The 19,585-nt window shown below is 43.0% G+C and overlaps 1 protein-coding gene across 1 annotated transcript; it reads right to left on the reverse strand.

The window, feature by feature from the left end:
* Nucleotides 1–3,787: 3,787 nt before the first annotated feature.
* Nucleotides 3,788–11,538, reverse strand: LOC142297328 (microtubule-associated serine/threonine-protein kinase 4-like). The gene is made up of 16 exons (XM_075341563.1): nt 11,268–11,538; nt 10,226–10,327; nt 9,682–9,775; nt 9,312–9,382; nt 8,857–8,942; nt 8,311–8,519; nt 7,699–7,837; nt 7,471–7,603; nt 7,164–7,329; nt 6,908–7,009; nt 6,533–6,655; nt 6,278–6,387; nt 5,710–6,200; nt 5,307–5,395; nt 4,389–4,478; nt 3,788–4,169 (listed from the first exon to the last, which is right to left on the reverse strand). The coding sequence occupies exons 1-16, from the start codon at nt 11,493–11,495 to the stop codon at nt 4,036–4,038; spliced, it is 2,367 nt and encodes a 788-aa protein (XP_075197678.1). The 5' UTR covers nt 11,496–11,538; the 3' UTR covers nt 3,788–4,035.
* Between the last annotated feature and the right edge of the window lie 8,047 nt (nt 11,539–19,585).

Genomic DNA, 19,585 nt, shown 5'->3' on the forward strand with positions numbered 1-19,585 from the left:
TTTCAACACCACAGATATTCCACACAGATTTAACATCCTATGACCTCACACATACTGAGAATGTCCTTTGTTGCCTATATTAACCAATCAGAGCTCAGATTAATTAACTGTAGCAAAATAGAAGCTAAGCTGTTATTGGTTGCTATTGGCAGCCTGATAAATCTCCAGGCAACAGAAAGCCCTCCCCCCTGACAGTATATATTAGCTCACACATACACATATAGACAGGTCATGGGACTGACAGCTGCCGTATTTCCTATATACAAAATAGAATGTATTAACATTCCCGGGATAGAATGTATAAATAGAATATATTAACGCCCGGGATAGTAACTGTCTCTCTGTTTCTCTCCCATTCTCTGTCTGTCTCCCCCTCTGTATATATCTCTCAGTTTCTCTCTCTATCTTTGTCTGTCTGTCTCTTTCCCTGTCTCTTTCTCTCTCTTTGTCTCTGTCTCTTTCCCTGTCTGTCTCTGACTGTCTCTGTCTCTTTCTCCATCTGTCTCAATCTCTTTCCCTGTCTGTCTGTCTATCTCTTGCCTTGTCTGTCTGTCTATCTCTGTCACTTTCCCTGTCTGTCTCTTTCCCTGTCTGTCTCTTTCCCTCTCTTTCTCTGTCTGTCTCTTTCCCTCTCTTTCCCTGTCTGTCTGTTTCCCTGTGTCTGTCTGTCTCTTTGTCTGTGTCTGTCTCTTTACCTGTCTCTCTCTTTCCCTATCTGTCTCTTTCCCTGTCAGTCTGTCTCTTTGTCTGTGTCTGTCTCTTTGTGTCTGTCTCTTACCCTGTCTATGTCTGTTTCTTACCCTGTCTGTGTCTGCCTCTTTCCCTGTCTGTCTCTTTCCCTGGCTGCATTGTGACACGCCAACATTCCATATAAGGGCGTGGCTGCACATTCTTCTGAAGTTCTGACTGCTCTGTGGCTCCCAGCTCCATTGGCTTTAATGGAGGCAGGTTTTTTGGCGAATAACTGTAAAGAGCGGGGTTAAAATTTCCCTTCGAAACATAGCCTATGACGCTCTCGGGGTCCTGAAGTGTGAGTGTGCAAAATTTTGTGGCTGTAGCTGCGACGGTGCGGATGCCAATCCCGGACATACACACACACACACACATTCAGCTTTATATATTAGATTGTGACCACCAAAAAAAGTAATTCTGTCATGTACACACTTCTCACTATGTGATGTGGGGTATGCCTGCAAGAGTTAATTTATCTCCTCTTACTCAATCCAGCACTCAACTTCTATTATAGGCTATACAGTGAGCATGGCCAGCCCTACCTATTTGCGACTAACTAGTGCGGTCACACAGGGCGCAGCCCGGTAGAATGCAGAGGGGGGGCACCCCAGGGAGACAGAAGTTCCCTTTCATTTCCTGCTCCTGCGGTGCACAGGTTCCAGCAGGGGGCGCCCCCCCTCCACTGTGCTCTGCGTCCTGTCTTCTCCCTTCTTCACCACAAAGGGGAGGACGGCGCCATGTCTGCTCTGCTTCGATTGTGGCTAAATCCAAGTGGACAGAGGGACCTGGTGCAGGTTAGTAGGCGTGACCGGCTTGGTTGGTGGCCATGGCGATGTTTCCTACCATCCGCTCTAATCATCTGGGGGGTCTTACCCCCACTCTCCTGCTTCCATTATAAACAACTCCATGGCCACGTTGAATTAAAAAAATAATGTTTATTCCATCTGGAAACATCGGGTTGCAATTTGAAAACACCACTATCAAGTGACCCAGGCATGATGTCAGCATTCATCCTTTAGCCCACTGGGATTTAGCCTCTACCGCTCTGCTTCAGCCAGAGAAACTACTGAAAACAGCCACTGCTTTCCTGGAGGCCAGGAAGAAAAGTCTGATTCCTTCCACCTGGGGGTCGTGCAGTAGAAATCGGAGGCAGGATCCTTATCTTGTGGCAAAATAACATTGGAGGCCTCATATATAGAAATGAGCAGATCTGAGGAAGGTTGGTTCAGTGGGTTCAGCCAGACTTTAGATAGAAATGAATGTGTGTCGCCCACCTGTAGCGGTCGCCTCAGGGACGTCACTCCACCTTCTGGGACACCACAGGGGCTCCACTTGATTACCGCTGGCAACAGGTATGTCAGGTTTATTTACATGGGAGTCGTGACGCCACTCACGGTTTGCGGTCAGGGTTATGGGTGACCGCCACTGCAGGTTTAACGAGCGTCTGGGGCTGATGGACTCTGCAGTCTGGTGGTGTGGCCTCCCGTGAGTGAGGCTGGCCCCAGGGGCTCGGGTGTGTAGAACAACAGGTCGCAGAATAACTCAGTCGCAATTATAACTCAGTCGCAATCCAGAAAGTCTTTCAACTTGTTTCCTCACTTTTAGATGGTTGGTGAGATACCCGGGCGATGCTGAGATTATACCAGGTGGAACCAGGAACTCCTCCAGGCCGAAATGAGGGTAGCGGTTAACTCTCCTTCCTAGCACTCCTTGTTTTTCGGATAACCCATGACTTGCAGTATCCTGGGAGCAGTATCCTGGGATTCATCCAGGGAAGTTGCTACTGCCTTTTCTCCCCTTTCTGGCCCGTTTGCCGGCAGCGTGGACCAGGTGAGATGGCTTCTGGCCCTATCTCCTTATGGGTCCCCTTGTTGCTGCTGAGGCTCGAACTCTGTATCTTTGGTGAGGAACCTCTAGTCCCCTCACCGGCAGGTTTAGCAGATCAGTAAATGAATGTCCGCTCTAGGGACCTGTTCCCTGTGCGTGTCTGGTCACCAGCAGTCCCCGTACTCGACTGCCTCTCTTCAGGTGTCTTTCAGACTGACTTTCTGGTCACTGTACTCCCCTGCTAACAGCTACCACACGTGCAGGGTCTGACTAGCGTGGCTGTACGTCTGCCTCTTTCAGCAACTTCTGTACACTGCTCTCAGACTGGCTTGCTCCTCCTCCTTTTCTGACTGCCACTGCAACCTAGCTCCCAGCCCCTCCACTGCACCCCTTGCTGAGAATTGAAAGCTAACCTCTTCAGAGGCTACCCAAGGGTCCCCTCTAAAGGTGTGGGAGACCTGGTTACTATGTGTCTGTGTGTACACACCTCATTGTGGCCTTTTGGAATTACCTGGAAGCACTGTCCCAGCATGAGTGCAGTACTCAGTGGTGCCTGACCAGGTCAGGGGCGCCACAAATGCAGCTGTACACTCCTGTTTGGAGAGCAGCAGGCCATGCCGGGTGATGCAGTGCGAGACGCGTGTGAGTTACATGTGAGTCACTCGCAAGTGTGACTCTGGCCTAAAATTCTGCAGCAGCTAATGTGTGTATCATGAGGTTATACAACAGCTGGGGTGTGTATGATGAGGTTCTGCGGCACCTGAGGTGTGTACGATGAGGGTCTGCAACAGCTGGGACTGACGGTGACCAGGGGATGCAGTGAATATGTATGAGGGTTAATGAGCAGACCCGGATGTGGTGTTACACCCGTGTGGGAGACTCGGTAAGTATAACGCTCCTGCTTTATTCTTTATTTTCTTTCTTTTTCGTTTATTTTTTTAATTATTTGGGTGGCTGAATCCGAACAGTTACACACAGTTCACTGAGAACTCCATTTTGGCGCTGTGTACACGTAATTTAGGAATAACAGAATCTCTGGTCATCACACCACTTCTGGCCCGAGTGTAGAGGATTAATGGGAGACAAAGAACCAATCTTCTCCTGTTTGGTGTCCAACCCATCAGACATTTATGACATGTATAGTATTGATATGCCATTAATGTCAGTAATAATCAATTCAATTTAAAAGGAAATTAATTAATTTTAAATTTTTATTCTCTTTTGGGGGCTCACAATGTAAATTCCCTATCAGTATATCTTTGGAGTGTGGGAGGAAACCGGAGAACCCGGAGGAAACCCACGCAAACACGGGGAGAACATACAAACTCCTTGCAGATGTTGTCCTTTGAACCCAGGACCCCAGCGCTGCAAGACTGCAGTGCTAACCACTGAGCCACCGTGCTGCCCATAGATGGTACAAGTTCTTCCATACAAGCACAGCATTGATGGTGGATGTGCTGTAGTTTCTTCAGGGCGCTAGATGTAGGGATCTTCTGAGATCACTATGGAGCCATGCTGACAGCAGGAAAAAATGCAGCTCTCTCTGACTGCACGAGCAGCCCTGGATAATCTACGCCGGCAGGATGATATAATCCGGCGGAAGATAGAACCTGTGAGAAGAAATTAAAAATTGGTGTAAGTAATGGGACTCCATATTAAAGGATAGTACAGTGGTGTCACTGTGACCGGACGGTAGAGGAACCTTCTCCATACACAGGTGTGGGATCATCGTCAGCCATCATACATGTGACAATCCCACCACTGATCACATCTGCTCCACATGAATTCTCACTGACATCACACAACATGGAGCTTATGGTCACACTTACCTCGCCTTCTCTCCCCCTCTTCTACTGTCTCTGTTTTTTGCTGTTTTCTCAGTTTTAGAGCAGATCTTCTTCCCGCCTGAACTGGAAATTCTAATCAAAAAGTCATAGAAAAATGTAGATTATAAATTCCTAAAAGATTAGATTTGTATCTTCATAGAGATATGTGACCTGATTACTATGGATCTATCACTATTCTGTGTGCCGCCATGTGGTGTCTCCCCAAGGATCTATGTCCACTTATTAATATGACATTATCAGGACAAAGTGTTATTATATAATCAGTTACATAAACCTTCAGTGTAACTTTATAGAGGACTCGTCACCAGGTCAAAAGTGTCCAGGATTCACCTTTCTTTTATTCCCGCTGCTCCCCTCAGTATGATGTCTTTTGTTATCAGTTGCAGAGATATGGGCCTTTATTATTTTGTGCTCATTTTATGGCGTTTACCATGGGGCGTGGCTCATAGTTTAATAATGCGGAGAAGCCGAAGACAAGCCCCCAAAGAATCCTGTGAGCCACACCCCATTGGAGACACCATAAAATTTTGCATTAAAAATAAAGGCTTAATAACTCTGGAAAGTATGGGGGATTTATAAAAAAAAAAATAAAAACTCAATGTTCAGGGGGGCAATGGGAATAAAGTAAGTAATTTCCTGATCTTCATGTGCAGATTCACATTATACTTTTGGATTATAGGCTAAGGACAACATCTGCAAAGAGTTTGTATGTTCTCCCCGTATAATCCGTGGGTCTCCTCTGGGTTCTCCAGTTTCCTCCCACTCTACGAAGACATACTGATAGAGAATGTAGATTGGGAGCCCCAATGGGGACAGTGATGATCATGTCTGTAAGGCACTGTGGAATTAATAGCTATATAAGAGAGTAGATAATAGGGTGATCTATAAATCTGTACATACCTGAGATGGAGGGCAAGGATGCCGCAATGTTATTAACAGGGAAACACTGACTCTCCCCATCAGATTTGGAAAGTGAAGATTCTTTCTTTCTGTTGAGTAGAAAAAAAAGTCAACTAAATTACAAGTAAAAACAATATAGGAGGACGAGCACCTGCCTGTAAGGCCAATTAGGACAATACGGAAGAGATTCCCCACTCAGGACCCCATTCTACCAAAAATAATGGACTCAACTAGTAGTATTGTATTGAACTGGAAATGAATTGCTGGTCTCTGCTATTACAGTGTTCTCACAATCCAGGACTACAGAGATCAGCAATCATGGGGCGGTGGATGCTGGATTTAGATTTGTGTTACTCGTCTCATGTAAATCATATAATAATAATTGTAATAATACATTACTCACATGTCTGAGGGTTTTTCGCTGTTTTCTAGGGAACACCCTGGAGGTGACATAGGCTCTTCTTTGGTCACCCTCTCAGTATTGGTTATGGAGCCTCCTGGAGGTAACACAGGCTCTTCTTTGGTCATCCTCTCAGTATTGGTTATGGAACCTCCTGGAGGTGACACAGGCTCTTCTTTGGTCATCCTCTCAGTATTGGTTATGGAACCCCCTGGAGGTGACACAGGCTCTTCTTTGGCCACCTTCTCAGTATTGGTTATGGAACCCCCTGGAGGTGACACAGGCTCTCCTTTGGTCATCCTCTCAGTATTGGTTATAGAACCCCCTGGAGGTGACATAGGCTCTTCTTTGGTCATCCTCTCAGTATTGGTTATGGAACCCCCTGGAGGTGATACAGGCTTTTCTTTGGCCATCCTCTCAGTATTGGTTATGGAACCCCCTGGAGGTAACACAGGATCTTCATTGGTCATCCTCTCAGTATTGGTGATATGTAGCTAAAATATAAAATAGATTTAATTTAAAACTTTTTTATAACTATAGCTTTCATAACTTTTATTGACCACTTACTTACTTTACAAAACCTTGGATAAGGTGATACAAAATTTTGGACTTCTGACCACTCATTGTCCTCACTCGTGTCCTCCTCATCTGAATCCACATGTATGTTTTTCTTACAGCGAGCTGCAAAGTAACGTGTTATTTGAGATTGTTAGAATAAGACTCGGTCAGACAGTCACTATGTTATCATGATGGGAGCTGATTGTTACATGACATGAAAGACAAGACACACAGCCGTTTTCTACGGAGGACGTCTCATGTTACTTACTGTCAAAATGGCGGGTGTCCAGATCTGACATTAAAATAGGTACGAATAGGGGTTTCTGACTTAGCAGATTGTCAAAGTCCAAGTCCCGCAGGAATGGATGCATCTTGATCTCATTTGCCCCTCCTGGAAAAGGAAGACAAGAAGGAAAATAACACAGTCATTGTCAGAGACACTTCTCTATATCTGTACAGTTTATGTTATTCTGATCTGAAGATACAACAGAGCCAGACATGAAGGAAATGTAGTGATAGTATGAAGAATGGGGAATGGACAAGTAGGTGGAGTAGAGACCCTCAGTGCTGATCCTCATGGACACGGTCATTTGTCTGGTCACTGAGGTGTAATAAAACATTATTAATACTATTATAATATTACCTGTCCCAAGTCGATGTGCAGGATTTTTTTGGAGCAGCGCAGTGATCAATTCTTTAGCTCTTTGTGGTGGACAGTATTTATTAAATGTCCAAGGTATGTCAGCTGTTATATAAAAAGCAAGTATTACAGAAAATAATACATCTGCATTTATTTTCATGAAAAAAACATTTTTCTTAACAAAAATAGAAACTTCGGCAGAGAGCAAATCAAAGCAAATAACAGAGACATCACATAGCATTCAGATTACTTTACTTACCATAGACGATCCTGTGCATAATCTCCATCTTGTTTGCCCCAGTAAATGGTATATGTCCAAAAACGAATGTGTATAGAATGATCCCTAATGACCACCAGTCAACAGGTCTTCCATATCCTTTCATAAGGAGGACTTCTGGGGCAATGTAGGCAGTGGTGCCAACCGTCTGGAAACAAACAGAAGAGATGATGATCAATAAATATCATTGCAACAAATAACATCAATGGAAACGTCTAAATGAGAAATGATCAGAAAAGGAGAAACAGAAGAGATCTGTAAAGTACAAGATCCTGTAAGTAAAGCCGACCTCTTTATCACGGAACTCTCTGATGATGTCCTCAGTTCGAGCCTTGTAGACGCTGGACGTTGGTCTCATGACGCCGAGTTTTGAAAGCCCAAAATCAGTGACTTTAATATGTCCTGTAGCTGTTATCAGGAGGCTGTGAATGAAAAGATGGAGTCAGTAATAACTCATAGACTCTATATAACAATCTGTAACTTTCTTCCCCGTCATTATAATACAGGGGTCACTTACTTCTGAGGCTTCAGGTCTCTGTGCACCACACCATGGCTATGCAGATATTCCACAGCGACAACTGTTTCTGCAATGTACAACTGGGCCGCGGTGGCAGGAAAAGGACCCCTGTTCCTTAGGAGACTTCCACAGTCTCCTCCTACACGAGAAAGCAAATATCACAGGTGAGGGTTTGTTACAATGTAAATTACACATGATGAGGGTGAATGAGAAATAATAGGAGATATTGTAACAGGAAATCATATATAGAGATAAACTGTATAATGCACAGCGTATATTGTATACTACAGAGTTACCCTATACACAGAGATAGAGCCCGGCCTCATCTACAAGCCTCATGTATTTCTCTGTGAAATTTCCATCTATAAAAACTGCTCAAATATAAACAAGTTATGCTTTTATCCTTAGCAGAAATTGCTGCCATGCTCAGTCAGGACATACGCCCGAGGATTTCACAGAGATCAATGATTTTTCAGGCATCTTGGTAATAGATACCTTATAGTAAATGCTGTGCGGACATGTAACCGCTCATGTGGTCACAATCTGGGTATATATAAGGTGCTCGGATTAAGCAGACGTGGGCAGTATATAGATACAATGGATGTGTCCTACCTGGTGCAAACTCCATCACCATACAAACATGTCTTCTAGTAGGAAAAGAGCAGAACATGGAGACCACAAATGGACAATCCGCAATTGCTGAGATGTCCCGCTCCAGAAAGGCTTGTTCAAGACTCCATCTATCTTTCAGGTTCTGCTTGTCCATTTTCTTCATGGCGCAGATCTGCTTGGTGGCTTTATGGCGCACTAAGTGGACGGCACTGGAGAAGAGGAAAATCCATGATTAATTATCAATTGTTACTAATAATCTGTCTATAGACCTCATCAAATGCTCTTCTGTACTAATGGTTAATACTAGATGTGAGACCATTTCTAGAAATCCGTATCTACAAATACATAAACTAACACTCCATAAATGATCACCTATGGTAGGTCCTCATCCACAATCCATCCCATCTGTCCTGAATAGTAACAGATGTGGACAGTGAAGTGGACTCATAATTTCTGTATGAGAACATTACATGAGCAGGACACAGAGACATAGGCATCATCATAATAAGCCCTGGGAAATAAATATTATATCAAAGCAAAGCTCACCCAAAACCTCCAAAGCTGATCAGTTTGATCGGATCAAAGTCGCTCTTAGAAGGATTTTTCATCACATTTAAGGATCCACTCACGGCCTAAAAATTAATAAGAAATTATATTAGGTCATAGAAACTACAGAAAAATAAAATCTCCAGATGCAGGAACATCTCCCTTTTATATTATGTCCTTCTGATTACACTGCAGCAGATGTAGAGGACGTGATACAAGCCGGACCCTCCACAGACGCTCTTATATTAAAGGGTTGTATCCTCCATATATTATTGTACTGCAGGGGGTGATGAGTGACATCACACAGATGAGGCAGGAGAAATGCCATCATGACATATAATAGGTCTGATCTACATGAAGAACAGAGACATCCCATTGTCATATGGGATACAATATGGGATGTGTAATTCGTACCCCGTCATCTGATGATATACAGACGTCCCTCTGATACTTACATTGGCAGATTCATAGATGATCTCTGGTGTCTCACATATTCCACATTCAGTATTTGCCGGCACAGTTATTCCTAAAATAATGATAAATAATGAAGAGACGTCATGTAATAGTCTATATGAATAGATGAGTGTGACTGCTCAAGATCTGATTGAATCCCCAACAATGATATGATCGGGGACCCATGAGCCTCTTATTATTTTTTTAAGCTGAGAGGCGAGGAGCAGAATTATGAGACCCCCTCCATTATAGTCTATAGGGAGTTCTTGAGCAGATACCGGTCTCCTACAGAGGATGCAGAGTAAATGTACATATTCTCTGCCGTTCTCTATTACTTGATATTTGAATGTAAGATATTGATGGTCAGCTTACCTTCTATCATATCAGTATTAAGCCCCTGCTGACTGGTATCACAGTCAGGGCTATTTAGGTGTTGCCTCTCTTCGGAGTCAACTTCTGATGTTTCCTGATGGATACAATGTAAACAATTAATATAACATTTCAGAAATACTAAATTACAGTATGTATAAGGCAGGAAGGACTAAACCTGGATTTACTTAATAATTTGAGTGTGGGATGAACTATACCCAGCCGCTCCCTCTAATAAATGTACATTAATATATAATGGTCTTGTATATACAACTGTTCTGTAATAACTTCTCAGAACTGCAGCATTTATAAGAAGGAAGATTGTGATCACCGAGCGAGACAGAAGCATGATACAAATGCCACACCGCTGAGTACAGACTGCCATCACAGATAGAACCGCAGAGGCAGGCTGTCATACAATATCCTGTGTCTGCCTGGAGCCAAAAGGGAGAATGCGACCATCATAAGTCTGACCTTCTGCTACATGAGTGGAAATCTGGAGATCAGACAACAATGACATGAGATATAGAAGATGATGGATCCTTACCTGATGCTCCAGTGGGCACAATGGGTACTCTAGTACCATCAGGACATTTTCGGCCAGTAGTTTAATAAAGGCCAATTCTCCACTTTGGGATTTTTCTTCAGCCTATAGAGATGAAAATAAACAAGAAAATCATGAGTGAAAGTCAGAATGGAGGAGGCCATTTATGTCACCATCTTACTCCTATCTGCACTAAAATGCTTATATTGGGATCTGACGAGGGATCCGGTAGTTGTAAACCATTAAATCTCCTCGTATATCCTCCATACCCAGTGTATGTACATAAGACACATGACTGCTAACTAATTAAGAATTAGACTCTACAAGAAGCGCACTGGTACAAGGAGTAAGGTAATAATATTCCACATTAATACCCCAATCCCCACAAGATCTAGGCCCGCTAGTTATATTGGGATGGAACCGAAGTCGCTATTCCCTCCACAATAACTTTAGCAGATTCTGATTATATCTCCATCAGTTATACAGGAAAATCTCACCGCCTGTGTGATATCACAGTTATCAGACTGACGTGGAGAATAATGTTCTCAGGTCACTTTTCTGCATAATAAAAGCATTAAAAACAAAAACAGAATTGTGTTTTTGTTACCATTTCATCACACTTGAAATGTTATTCCCGTTTTTCAGTACATTGTATGGTGAAGAGAATAGAGTCGTTCAGAGCTTCAACTCTTCTTGCAAATAAAGCAACAAGAAGCCCTCATATGTCTATGTCCATAGAAGTATAACTAATTTTTGGCTCTTGAAAGAAAGTGATGGAAAAATGGGAGCAGAAAAGCGAAAAATTCTCTTGTTCTTAAGGAGTTCACCAATCCTATTCCGCCACAATCACAACCTTCCCACCCCTAATTCAATTAACCCTTTAAATCCCACCCTCTCCCTTCTCATGTAGCCTGTGTGCCCTATTTTGGCTCTTCGGCTATTCTTATCAGGGTACTTGTTACATATTAAACTTACATTTTTATTCCTTAATTACTGTCTATTATTACTATTTTTATAAGATTTGTGCAGATTGTCTGCTATTTACCTCTTGTACTGATGTCCTGATGTTCTGCTGTAAATGCTCAAGATATTCTGAGCTAATTCGACCATGTTTGTATTTGGTCAGGCAGTCTCTCACTAGGTTCAGAACCAGCCGGTAAGTGAAGCTGAGGACGCCACAGGGTAGTAGTAGCACAAAGTCAGGGTCATAGTTGATAAGAATCTCCTGGAGTAGTGCTAACTTCTGAAGTTTATCTGGAGAAATTCCAGACATTTCAAGTAAAATGCAAAGCGCGATCTGTATATGAAGAGCTATATAGCTTATCACTAACAGCAATGACCACAAGTGTCAAAGTGAGAATTAGAATGTAATCACTGGAATAAGTAGGGATTCTTAATTGTGATGTCATAATGGAACCCCGAGTTCTATTCTTAAAGGGGTATCATACCTTATAGGGAAGTTGCTTAGCAACCCTTAACGAGGCAACAAGATAGCTGAGCATTAGTACCAGATGCAGGCATGGAGGACACAGCTATGGGGGCTTTATATTTAATCACGTAGGGTATTTTTATGTTGTAAGATAAATTATTTATATCTGTTATATACAATAAAAGTTATAGTGTTTTGTATCAGTAAGAAATTCATTACTGTGGGATAACCGAGTATCATCTGGTGCACATCTATTATGGGTTCACAAATATAGTGCAGTTTTTAACAATAGTAGATTTTAATTCTTATCAATTAAATCTACAGTGTCTACAAGTAGTATTCAACCCCCTGCAGATTTAGCAGGTTTACACATTCGGAATTTAACTTGGCATTGTGACATTTGGACTGCAGATCAGCCTGGAAGTGTGAAATGCACTGCAACAAAAAAGAATGTTATTTCTTTTTTATTTTTATTTTTTTAAATTGAGAAAAGTTTATTCAGAGGGTCATTATTATTCAACCTCTCAAACCACCAGAATTCTGTTTGGTTTTCCTAAAGTATTAAGAAGTATTTCAGGCACAAAGAACAATGAGCTTCACATGTTTGGATTAATTATCTCTTTTTCCAGCCTTTTCTGACTAATTAAGACCCTCCCCAAACTTGTGAAACAGCACTCATACATGGTCAACATGGGAAAGACAAAGGAGCATTCCAAGGTCATCAGAGACAAGATCGTGGAGGGTCACAAGGCTGGCAAGGGGTACAAAACCCTTTCCAAGGAGTTGGGCCTACCTGGCTCCACTGTTGGGAGCATCATCCGGAAGTGGAAGGCTTATGGAACTACTGTTAGCCTTCCACGGCCTGGACAGCCTTTGAAAGTTTCCTCCCGTGCCGAGGCCAGGCTTGTCCGAAGAGTCAAGGCTAACCCAAGGACAACAAGGAAGGAGCTCCGGGAAGATCTCATGGCAGTGGGGACATTGGTTTCAGTCAATACCATAAGTAACGTACTCCACCGCTATGGTCTCCGTTCCAGACGAGCCCGTAAGGTACCTTTACTTTCAAAGCGTCATGTCAAGGCTCGTCTACAGTTTGCTCATGATCACTTGGAGGACTCTGAGACAGACTGGTTCAAGGTTCTCTGGTCTGATGAGACCAAGATCGAGATCTTTGGTGCCAACCACACACGTGACGTTTGGAGACTGGATGGCACTGCATACGACACCAAGAATACCATCCCTACAGTCAAGCATGGTGGTGGCAGCATCATGCTGTGGGGCTGTTTCTCAGCCAAGGGGCCTGGCCATCTGGTCCGCATCCATGGGAAGATGGATAGCACGGCCTACCTGGAGATTTTGGCCAAAAACCTCCGCTACTCCATCAAGGATCTTAAGATGGGTCATCATTTCATCTTCCAACAAGACAACGACCCAAAGCACACAGCCAAGAAAACCAAGGCCTGGTTCAAGAGGGAAAAAAATCAAGGTGTTGCAGTGGCCTTAACCCAATTGAAAACTTGTGGAAGGAGCTCAAGATTAAAGTCCACATGAGACACCCAAAGAAAATAGATAACTTGGAAAAGATCTGCATGGAGGAGTGGGCCAAGATAACTCCAGAGACCTGTGTCGGCCTGATCAGGTCTTATAAAAGACGATTATTAGCTGTAATTGCAAACAAGGGTTATTCCACAAAATATTAAACCTAGGGGTTAAATAATAATTGACCCACACTTTTATGTTGAAAATTTATTAAAATTTAACTGAGCAACATAACTTGTTGGTTTGTAAGATTTATGCATCTGTTAATAAATCCTGCTCTTGTTTGAAGTTTGCAGGCTCTAACTTATTTGCATTTTATCAAACCTGCTAAATCTGCAGGGGGTTGAATACTACTTGTAGGCACTGTATATTTTTTAGTCACATAGTAATTTTCTCTTTTCCCTCCCATTTATAATATATGACTTCTCCTAGTGGTGTACACTTATGTGCATACATTTATAGAAAATAGCTCATAGAATAATTAAAGGGGTATTCCCATCTCTAGTCTCCTATCCCAATATATAGTATGTGGTATAATAATAATATTAGTAAATACCTCCAATTAGAAATGTAGTATAGTTCTCCTGATATAGCCATGTCTCTTACCTCATGTGCAGTTTAGGTCTTCATGGTTACATCCACTCACGTAGTAACAGTTAGTTATGTATTTAATTGCTCGTGGTCGTAACCATGAATATCTAAGCTACTACCATTCCTGCACATGAGGGAAGAGAAATTACCTTATCAAGAAACTATACTACATTTCTAATTGGAGTTATTTGCTAATATTACTATTATTATGCTGAGTATGTGGAGGTGGCATTGAGCTATAACTTCTTTGTTGAAACGTAATAAGTATATCTGTGTATATAAATAATCAAAATATAGATGTAGTTGCATAATAATCTGTCTGTCTATGTAGCCATCGCATAGACCCATAATATAATTCTAAGCTGTATAGTCGTGAAGGAGTTAACCAAAGATAATGAAGCCAGAATGTGAAGCTGCAAAAGTGTTATTAGTGATGTTCACACAGAAAGAATGTATAAGAAACAAACTGCGCTGTGAGAAATTAAGGAGTAAAAGTACTCCCTGTTTACCTTCGAGGTTAGAGATGCAAACTGTATAATTTGGTGTCTTCCAATACACTAGTTGAGTTGTTGATGACGCTGGCTCAAGGAGAACATGTCTGTGTTCATTGTCTTATACATTGATATATCGGCACTGGTATACAGCTAATACGGCACCGTCCCTGGATATCCCAAACGGAGACTCCATTATCAGTTTTCACCCAAATTCCTTCCTTGACAAGTACATATTGGGATAGGATCTTGGAGATGAGAACACCCCTTTATCTGTCACTTTGTGTCCTACATGGACACATTTCTTGATGACAATCATAGTGTTGAGACCAAAATAATTTTAACTTCTTAATAATGAATGACGGACTTAGTACCAGCATTCTGACATTCTATGTCCATCATGGATTATAACTGTCACTGTATAAAAACTCACAGTGACAGATCTGTGCCACAGCGGTCATTGACAGCTGATCAGCACCGGAAGAGATGAGGAACCCATTTAATTGGTCCCCGCTCTCTGATCACTGTGATTGGATAGTGATTGTATCTATACAGCTCTGGCAAAAATTAAGAGACCACTGCAAAATTGTCAGTTTTTTTTTATTTTTCTCTTTATAGGTATATTTTTGAATTATATGTAAATTGTTCTTTTATTCTACAAATTACTGACAACATCTCCAAATTTCCAAGCAAAAAATTTTGTATTTATTTTCTGAAAATAAAAAATGGTAAAAAAACCCTCCAAAAACATACATTGCTTTCAGACCTCAAATAATAAAAAAAAAACAAGTTCATAATCATTTAGGAACAACAATACTAATGTTTTAACTCAGGACGGGTTCATAAATCAATATATTGTGGAATAACCATGATTTTTAATCACAGCTTTCATGCATCTTGGCACGCTTTCCACCAGTCTTTCACACTGCTTTTGGGTGACCATATGCCACTCCTGGAGCAAAAATGTAAGCATTTCTTTGTTTGATGGCTTGTGACTATCCATCTTCCTCTTAATTACATTCGAGAGGTTTTCAATGGGGTTCAGGTCTGGAGATTGGGCTAGCCATGATAGTGACCTACAAAAGAAATGTCAAATGGCAGCTGGGGTGCATGGCAAGAACATTTCTTAATAGGCTCCTAGAGGCAGGGATCAAGTCATGTAAAGCTAGAAAAAATATTTTCATCAATGAGAAGCAAAGGAGAGCCAGGCTGAAGTTTGCCAAAGACCATAATTATTGGACCATAGAGGACTGGAGTACGGTAATCTTCTCTGATGGGTTTAACTTTCAGCTTTGCCCAACAGCTGGTCGGCCAATGGTTAAACGGATACCTGGAGAGGCGTACAAGCCACAGTGTCTTGCACCCACTTTGAAATTTGGTGGATTATATCGATGATGATCTGAGGATGCTTCAGCAAGGCTGGAATTGGGCAGAGTAATTGGGCAGAGTAAACTTTGCAAAGGACGAATGAATCAAGCCACATACAAGGTTATCCTGGTAAAACAGTGGCTTCCTTCTGCTCAGGCAATGTTCCCCAACTCTGAGGACTGGTTTTTCCAGCAGGTCAATGCACCATGCCACACAGCTAGATCAATCAATGTGTGGATGAAGGACCACCACATCAAAACCCTGTCATGGCCAGCCCAATCTCCAGACCTGAACCCCATTGAAAACCATTGGAATGTAATCAAGAGGAAGATTTTTGCACCAGGAATGGCATAAGGTCACCTGAAAGCAGTGTGAAACACTGGTAGAAAGCATGTCAAGGTGCATGAAAGCTGTGATTAAAAATCATGGTTATTGAAATAAATATTGATTTCTGAACTCTTCCTGAGTTAGAACATTAGTATTGTTGTTTCTAAATGATTATGAACTTGTTTTCTTTGCATTATTTGAGGTCTCAAAGCAAAGCATTTTTTGTTATTTTGACCATTTCTCATTTTCAGAAAATAATAAACTGAAAATTTTGAAGTAGTTTCTTATTTTTTGTCAGAGCTGCCACATTTTACGTTTTTTTTTTCCTGTCTTTGCTTCAGTCTTCACAGGGGAAGCTCCCAGGTGGCTGGAGAGATGGGTAGGTCTGGCCACCTACATTCCCCCGGCCAAAGGTATGTTTCACATGTGCCTGATAGGTCACATGTCAGGTATAATGGATTCTGTGTTTGGCACATGGCTGTTGGTGTGTTGGAGGACTCAGGCTGGGTGAAGCCTCTGAGAGGGCTCTGGAAATCAGTCTGGGTTTAGACTGGAAGGAGACTGCTGCCAGTATTGTTAGTGCTGTGACTGCAGGGCTGAACCTCTCCTGGAGGAGAATACACTGGCAGGAGCCAGTGTGAGGAGGCTGCCATACTTCCCTATGGACTCTAATGGACTATAAGCCCACGGTATGTGGCTGATGTTGTGCTTTGTCTTTAAGACAGAAAAGGCCTGTTTATGTTTAACCACTTCACGACCGCGGGCAGTAAAGTTATGTCCTATTTTAACGTGACTTAATGACCAGGGACGTAACTTTACTGCCTAAAGTTCATTTGATTGCCGTGGCCATAGCAACGGCTTTCAAATGATGTCCCCTGCTGTTTATTACAGCAGGGGACCTCTGCTTGACCCCAGGGGGGGTGGCGATGCCACCCCCCATAGACGATCGATGTGATTGGCTGTTCAAATCTGAACCGCCAACCACATCGTTCGCACTGATTTCGGCAAAAATAATGCCTGAATTAGTGCGATACTGTGAGATCCTGCTATGAGGTGCCGCAGCAGCTGCAGCAGATCATAGCTAGATCTCAAACATGTCGACGCCAGCCCCTGCAGCACTGATTGGAGCGATCGTGCTATGACGCGCAATCGCTCCAATCAGTGTGCAGTGGGGCGGTTTGATCTGCAGGTGGCCACCCTCCCCAGGCCTGTGCTGGGCTGGGAAGCCCTCCCCCAACATGTCTGCAGCGTGCACTGTCTGGTACTTGTTTTTACCACGCCACTGCTGCCGCCGCTGATGTCACCGCTCCTGCTCCACGTGAGTATTGTGCTCACCTTGCAGCCCTTGCGCACTCCCGCGATGGCCCCTGCGTGCTCCCGTGATGGCCCCTGCCCGTGCCCCCCGCGATTTGCCCCCCATGCCCCGATCTGCCCCCCGACATCCCGATCTGCTCTCCCTGCGATCTGCCTGCCTCCTCTGTGATCTCTATTGGGCTTTCTTCCTTCTGCCTCTGCTTCTCAGCTATCCCCCTCCCCCTCTGTTCTCCCACTCCCCCTCTGCTCTCCCCCCCCCCCCGACGTCCTCTTACCTGCCTTCACCAAGTCGTCCGAGGTCTTCACTGGCCCGATCACATCTTCCTCCATCGCTGGGTCCTTCCTGGGTCTTCTGCTGATCTGTCCAACGTCCTGCCTGCTGCTCCTGTAAAGCTGTCCATCTCGTTTGCCTTCTGTTCCTCCTGCAGTTCTTCTGGTAAGTGATCCTCCTGCTAATCCTCTGGGTACTGTGAGTATAACTTTTTTTTTTTTTTCCTGTATCCCCTGTCCATTTTTACACGTCATCCGTTCGTGCAGATAACATATTTGCATCCGTGGTCAGTTTTCGGCGGGACTTTTATTTCCCGTATCCCCGACGCTTTTTGTATCGCATCCGTCCGTGCGTCCCGCCGAGTGTTGATCAGGGATGCAGATAACGGATCTGTATCCGTGGTCAATTTTTGGCGTGACTTTTTTTTCCCCGTATCCCTAACGCTTTTTGTATCGCATCCGTCCGTGCGTCCCGCCGAGCTCTGTTCAGGGATGCACATAACGGATCTGCATCCCTTCTCAATTTTTGGCTGGAGTTTTTTTTTTTTTCTGTATCCCCGACGCTTTTTATCTCATCCGAACGTGCGTCCTGCAGCGGCCGATCAGTGCACTGCGTCTGTGCGTTTGAAAAGTCAAATGGCGTTCCTTCTCTTCTGAGCCCTGCCATGCGCCCAAACAATTACTTTCCACCACATATGAGGTATCGTCGTACTCAGGAAAAAATGCACTATAAATTTCATGGTGCATTTTTTTCCTGATACCCTTGTGAAAAAAAAGCTACCTAGTTGAAGCAACAGTTTTGTGGTAAAAACTTTTTTTTTCTTTTCACGGCTCAACGTTTTAAACTTCTGTGAAGCCCCCAGGTGTTCAAAATGCTCACCAAACATCTAGAAAAATAATTTGAGGGCTCTAGTTTCCAAAATGGGGTCACCTCAGGGGGTCTTCAAACCCGACATGGCGTCCGCTAATGAGTGCAGCTAATTTTGCGTTCAAAAATTCAAATGGTGCTCCTTCCCTTCCAACCTCTGCCGTGCGCCCAAACAATTGATTTTTACCACATATGGGGTATCAGCGTACTCAGGAGAAAATGCGCAATAAATTGTATGGTGCACTTTCTGTTTTCTCCCTTGTGAAAATGAAAATGTTATGGCTAAAGTAACATTTTTGTGTTAAAAAGTAAAATTTTCATTTTTTCCTTCCACATTGCTTTGGTTGCTGTGAAGCACCTAAAGGGTTAATAAACTTCTTGGATGTGGTTTTGAGTATTTTGAGGGGTGCAGTTTTTAGAATGGGGTCACTTTTGGGTATTTTCTGTCCCCTAGGTCTCTCAAAGTCACTTCAAATGTGATGTGGTCCCTAAAAAAAATTATTTTGTAAATTTTGTTGGAAAAATGAGAAATTGCTGATGAACTTTGACCCCTTCTAACTTCCTAACGAAAAAAAATTTTGTTTCAAAAATTGCTCTGATGTAAAGTAGACAAGTGGGAAATGTTATTTAGTAACTATTTTGTGTGACATATCTCTCAGATTTATGGGCATACATTTTCAAAGTTTGAAAATTGCGAAATTTTCAACATTTTCGCAAAATTTCCTAAATTTTCACAAATAAGCGCAAAAATATCGGCCTAAATTTACCACTGACATGAAGTACAATATGTCACAAAAAAACAGTCTCTGAATCGCCAGGATCCGTTGAAGCGTTCCAGAGTTATAACCTGTCAAAGTGACACTGGTCAGAATTGCAAAAAATGGCCCGGTCATTAGGGTGTTTTAGTGGCCGGTGGTGAAGGGGTTAAGAGCAGTTTAGGAGTGGAATATTGTAATCCACTGCTGGAATCTTTTAAAAGACTGTGTTACCTCTGCTGCCTAAGCTACCTTGCAAGGCTACAAGCATGTGAAACCACCAGTTTGCGGTGGGCAATCTCACAATTAGTGGCCTGAATGTGGGCAGGCGGTCAATGAGTACGGTTGGGAGGATCACAGCTGTGGATCAGCTGGGTCCACGAAGCTTGCTGGACACTGTAGAGCTGTGTTGTT

This window comes from Anomaloglossus baeobatrachus, chromosome 3, assembly GCF_048569485.1.
Source record: "Anomaloglossus baeobatrachus isolate aAnoBae1 chromosome 3, aAnoBae1.hap1, whole genome shotgun sequence".
Taxonomy (NCBI): domain Eukaryota; kingdom Metazoa; phylum Chordata; class Amphibia; order Anura; family Aromobatidae; genus Anomaloglossus; species Anomaloglossus baeobatrachus.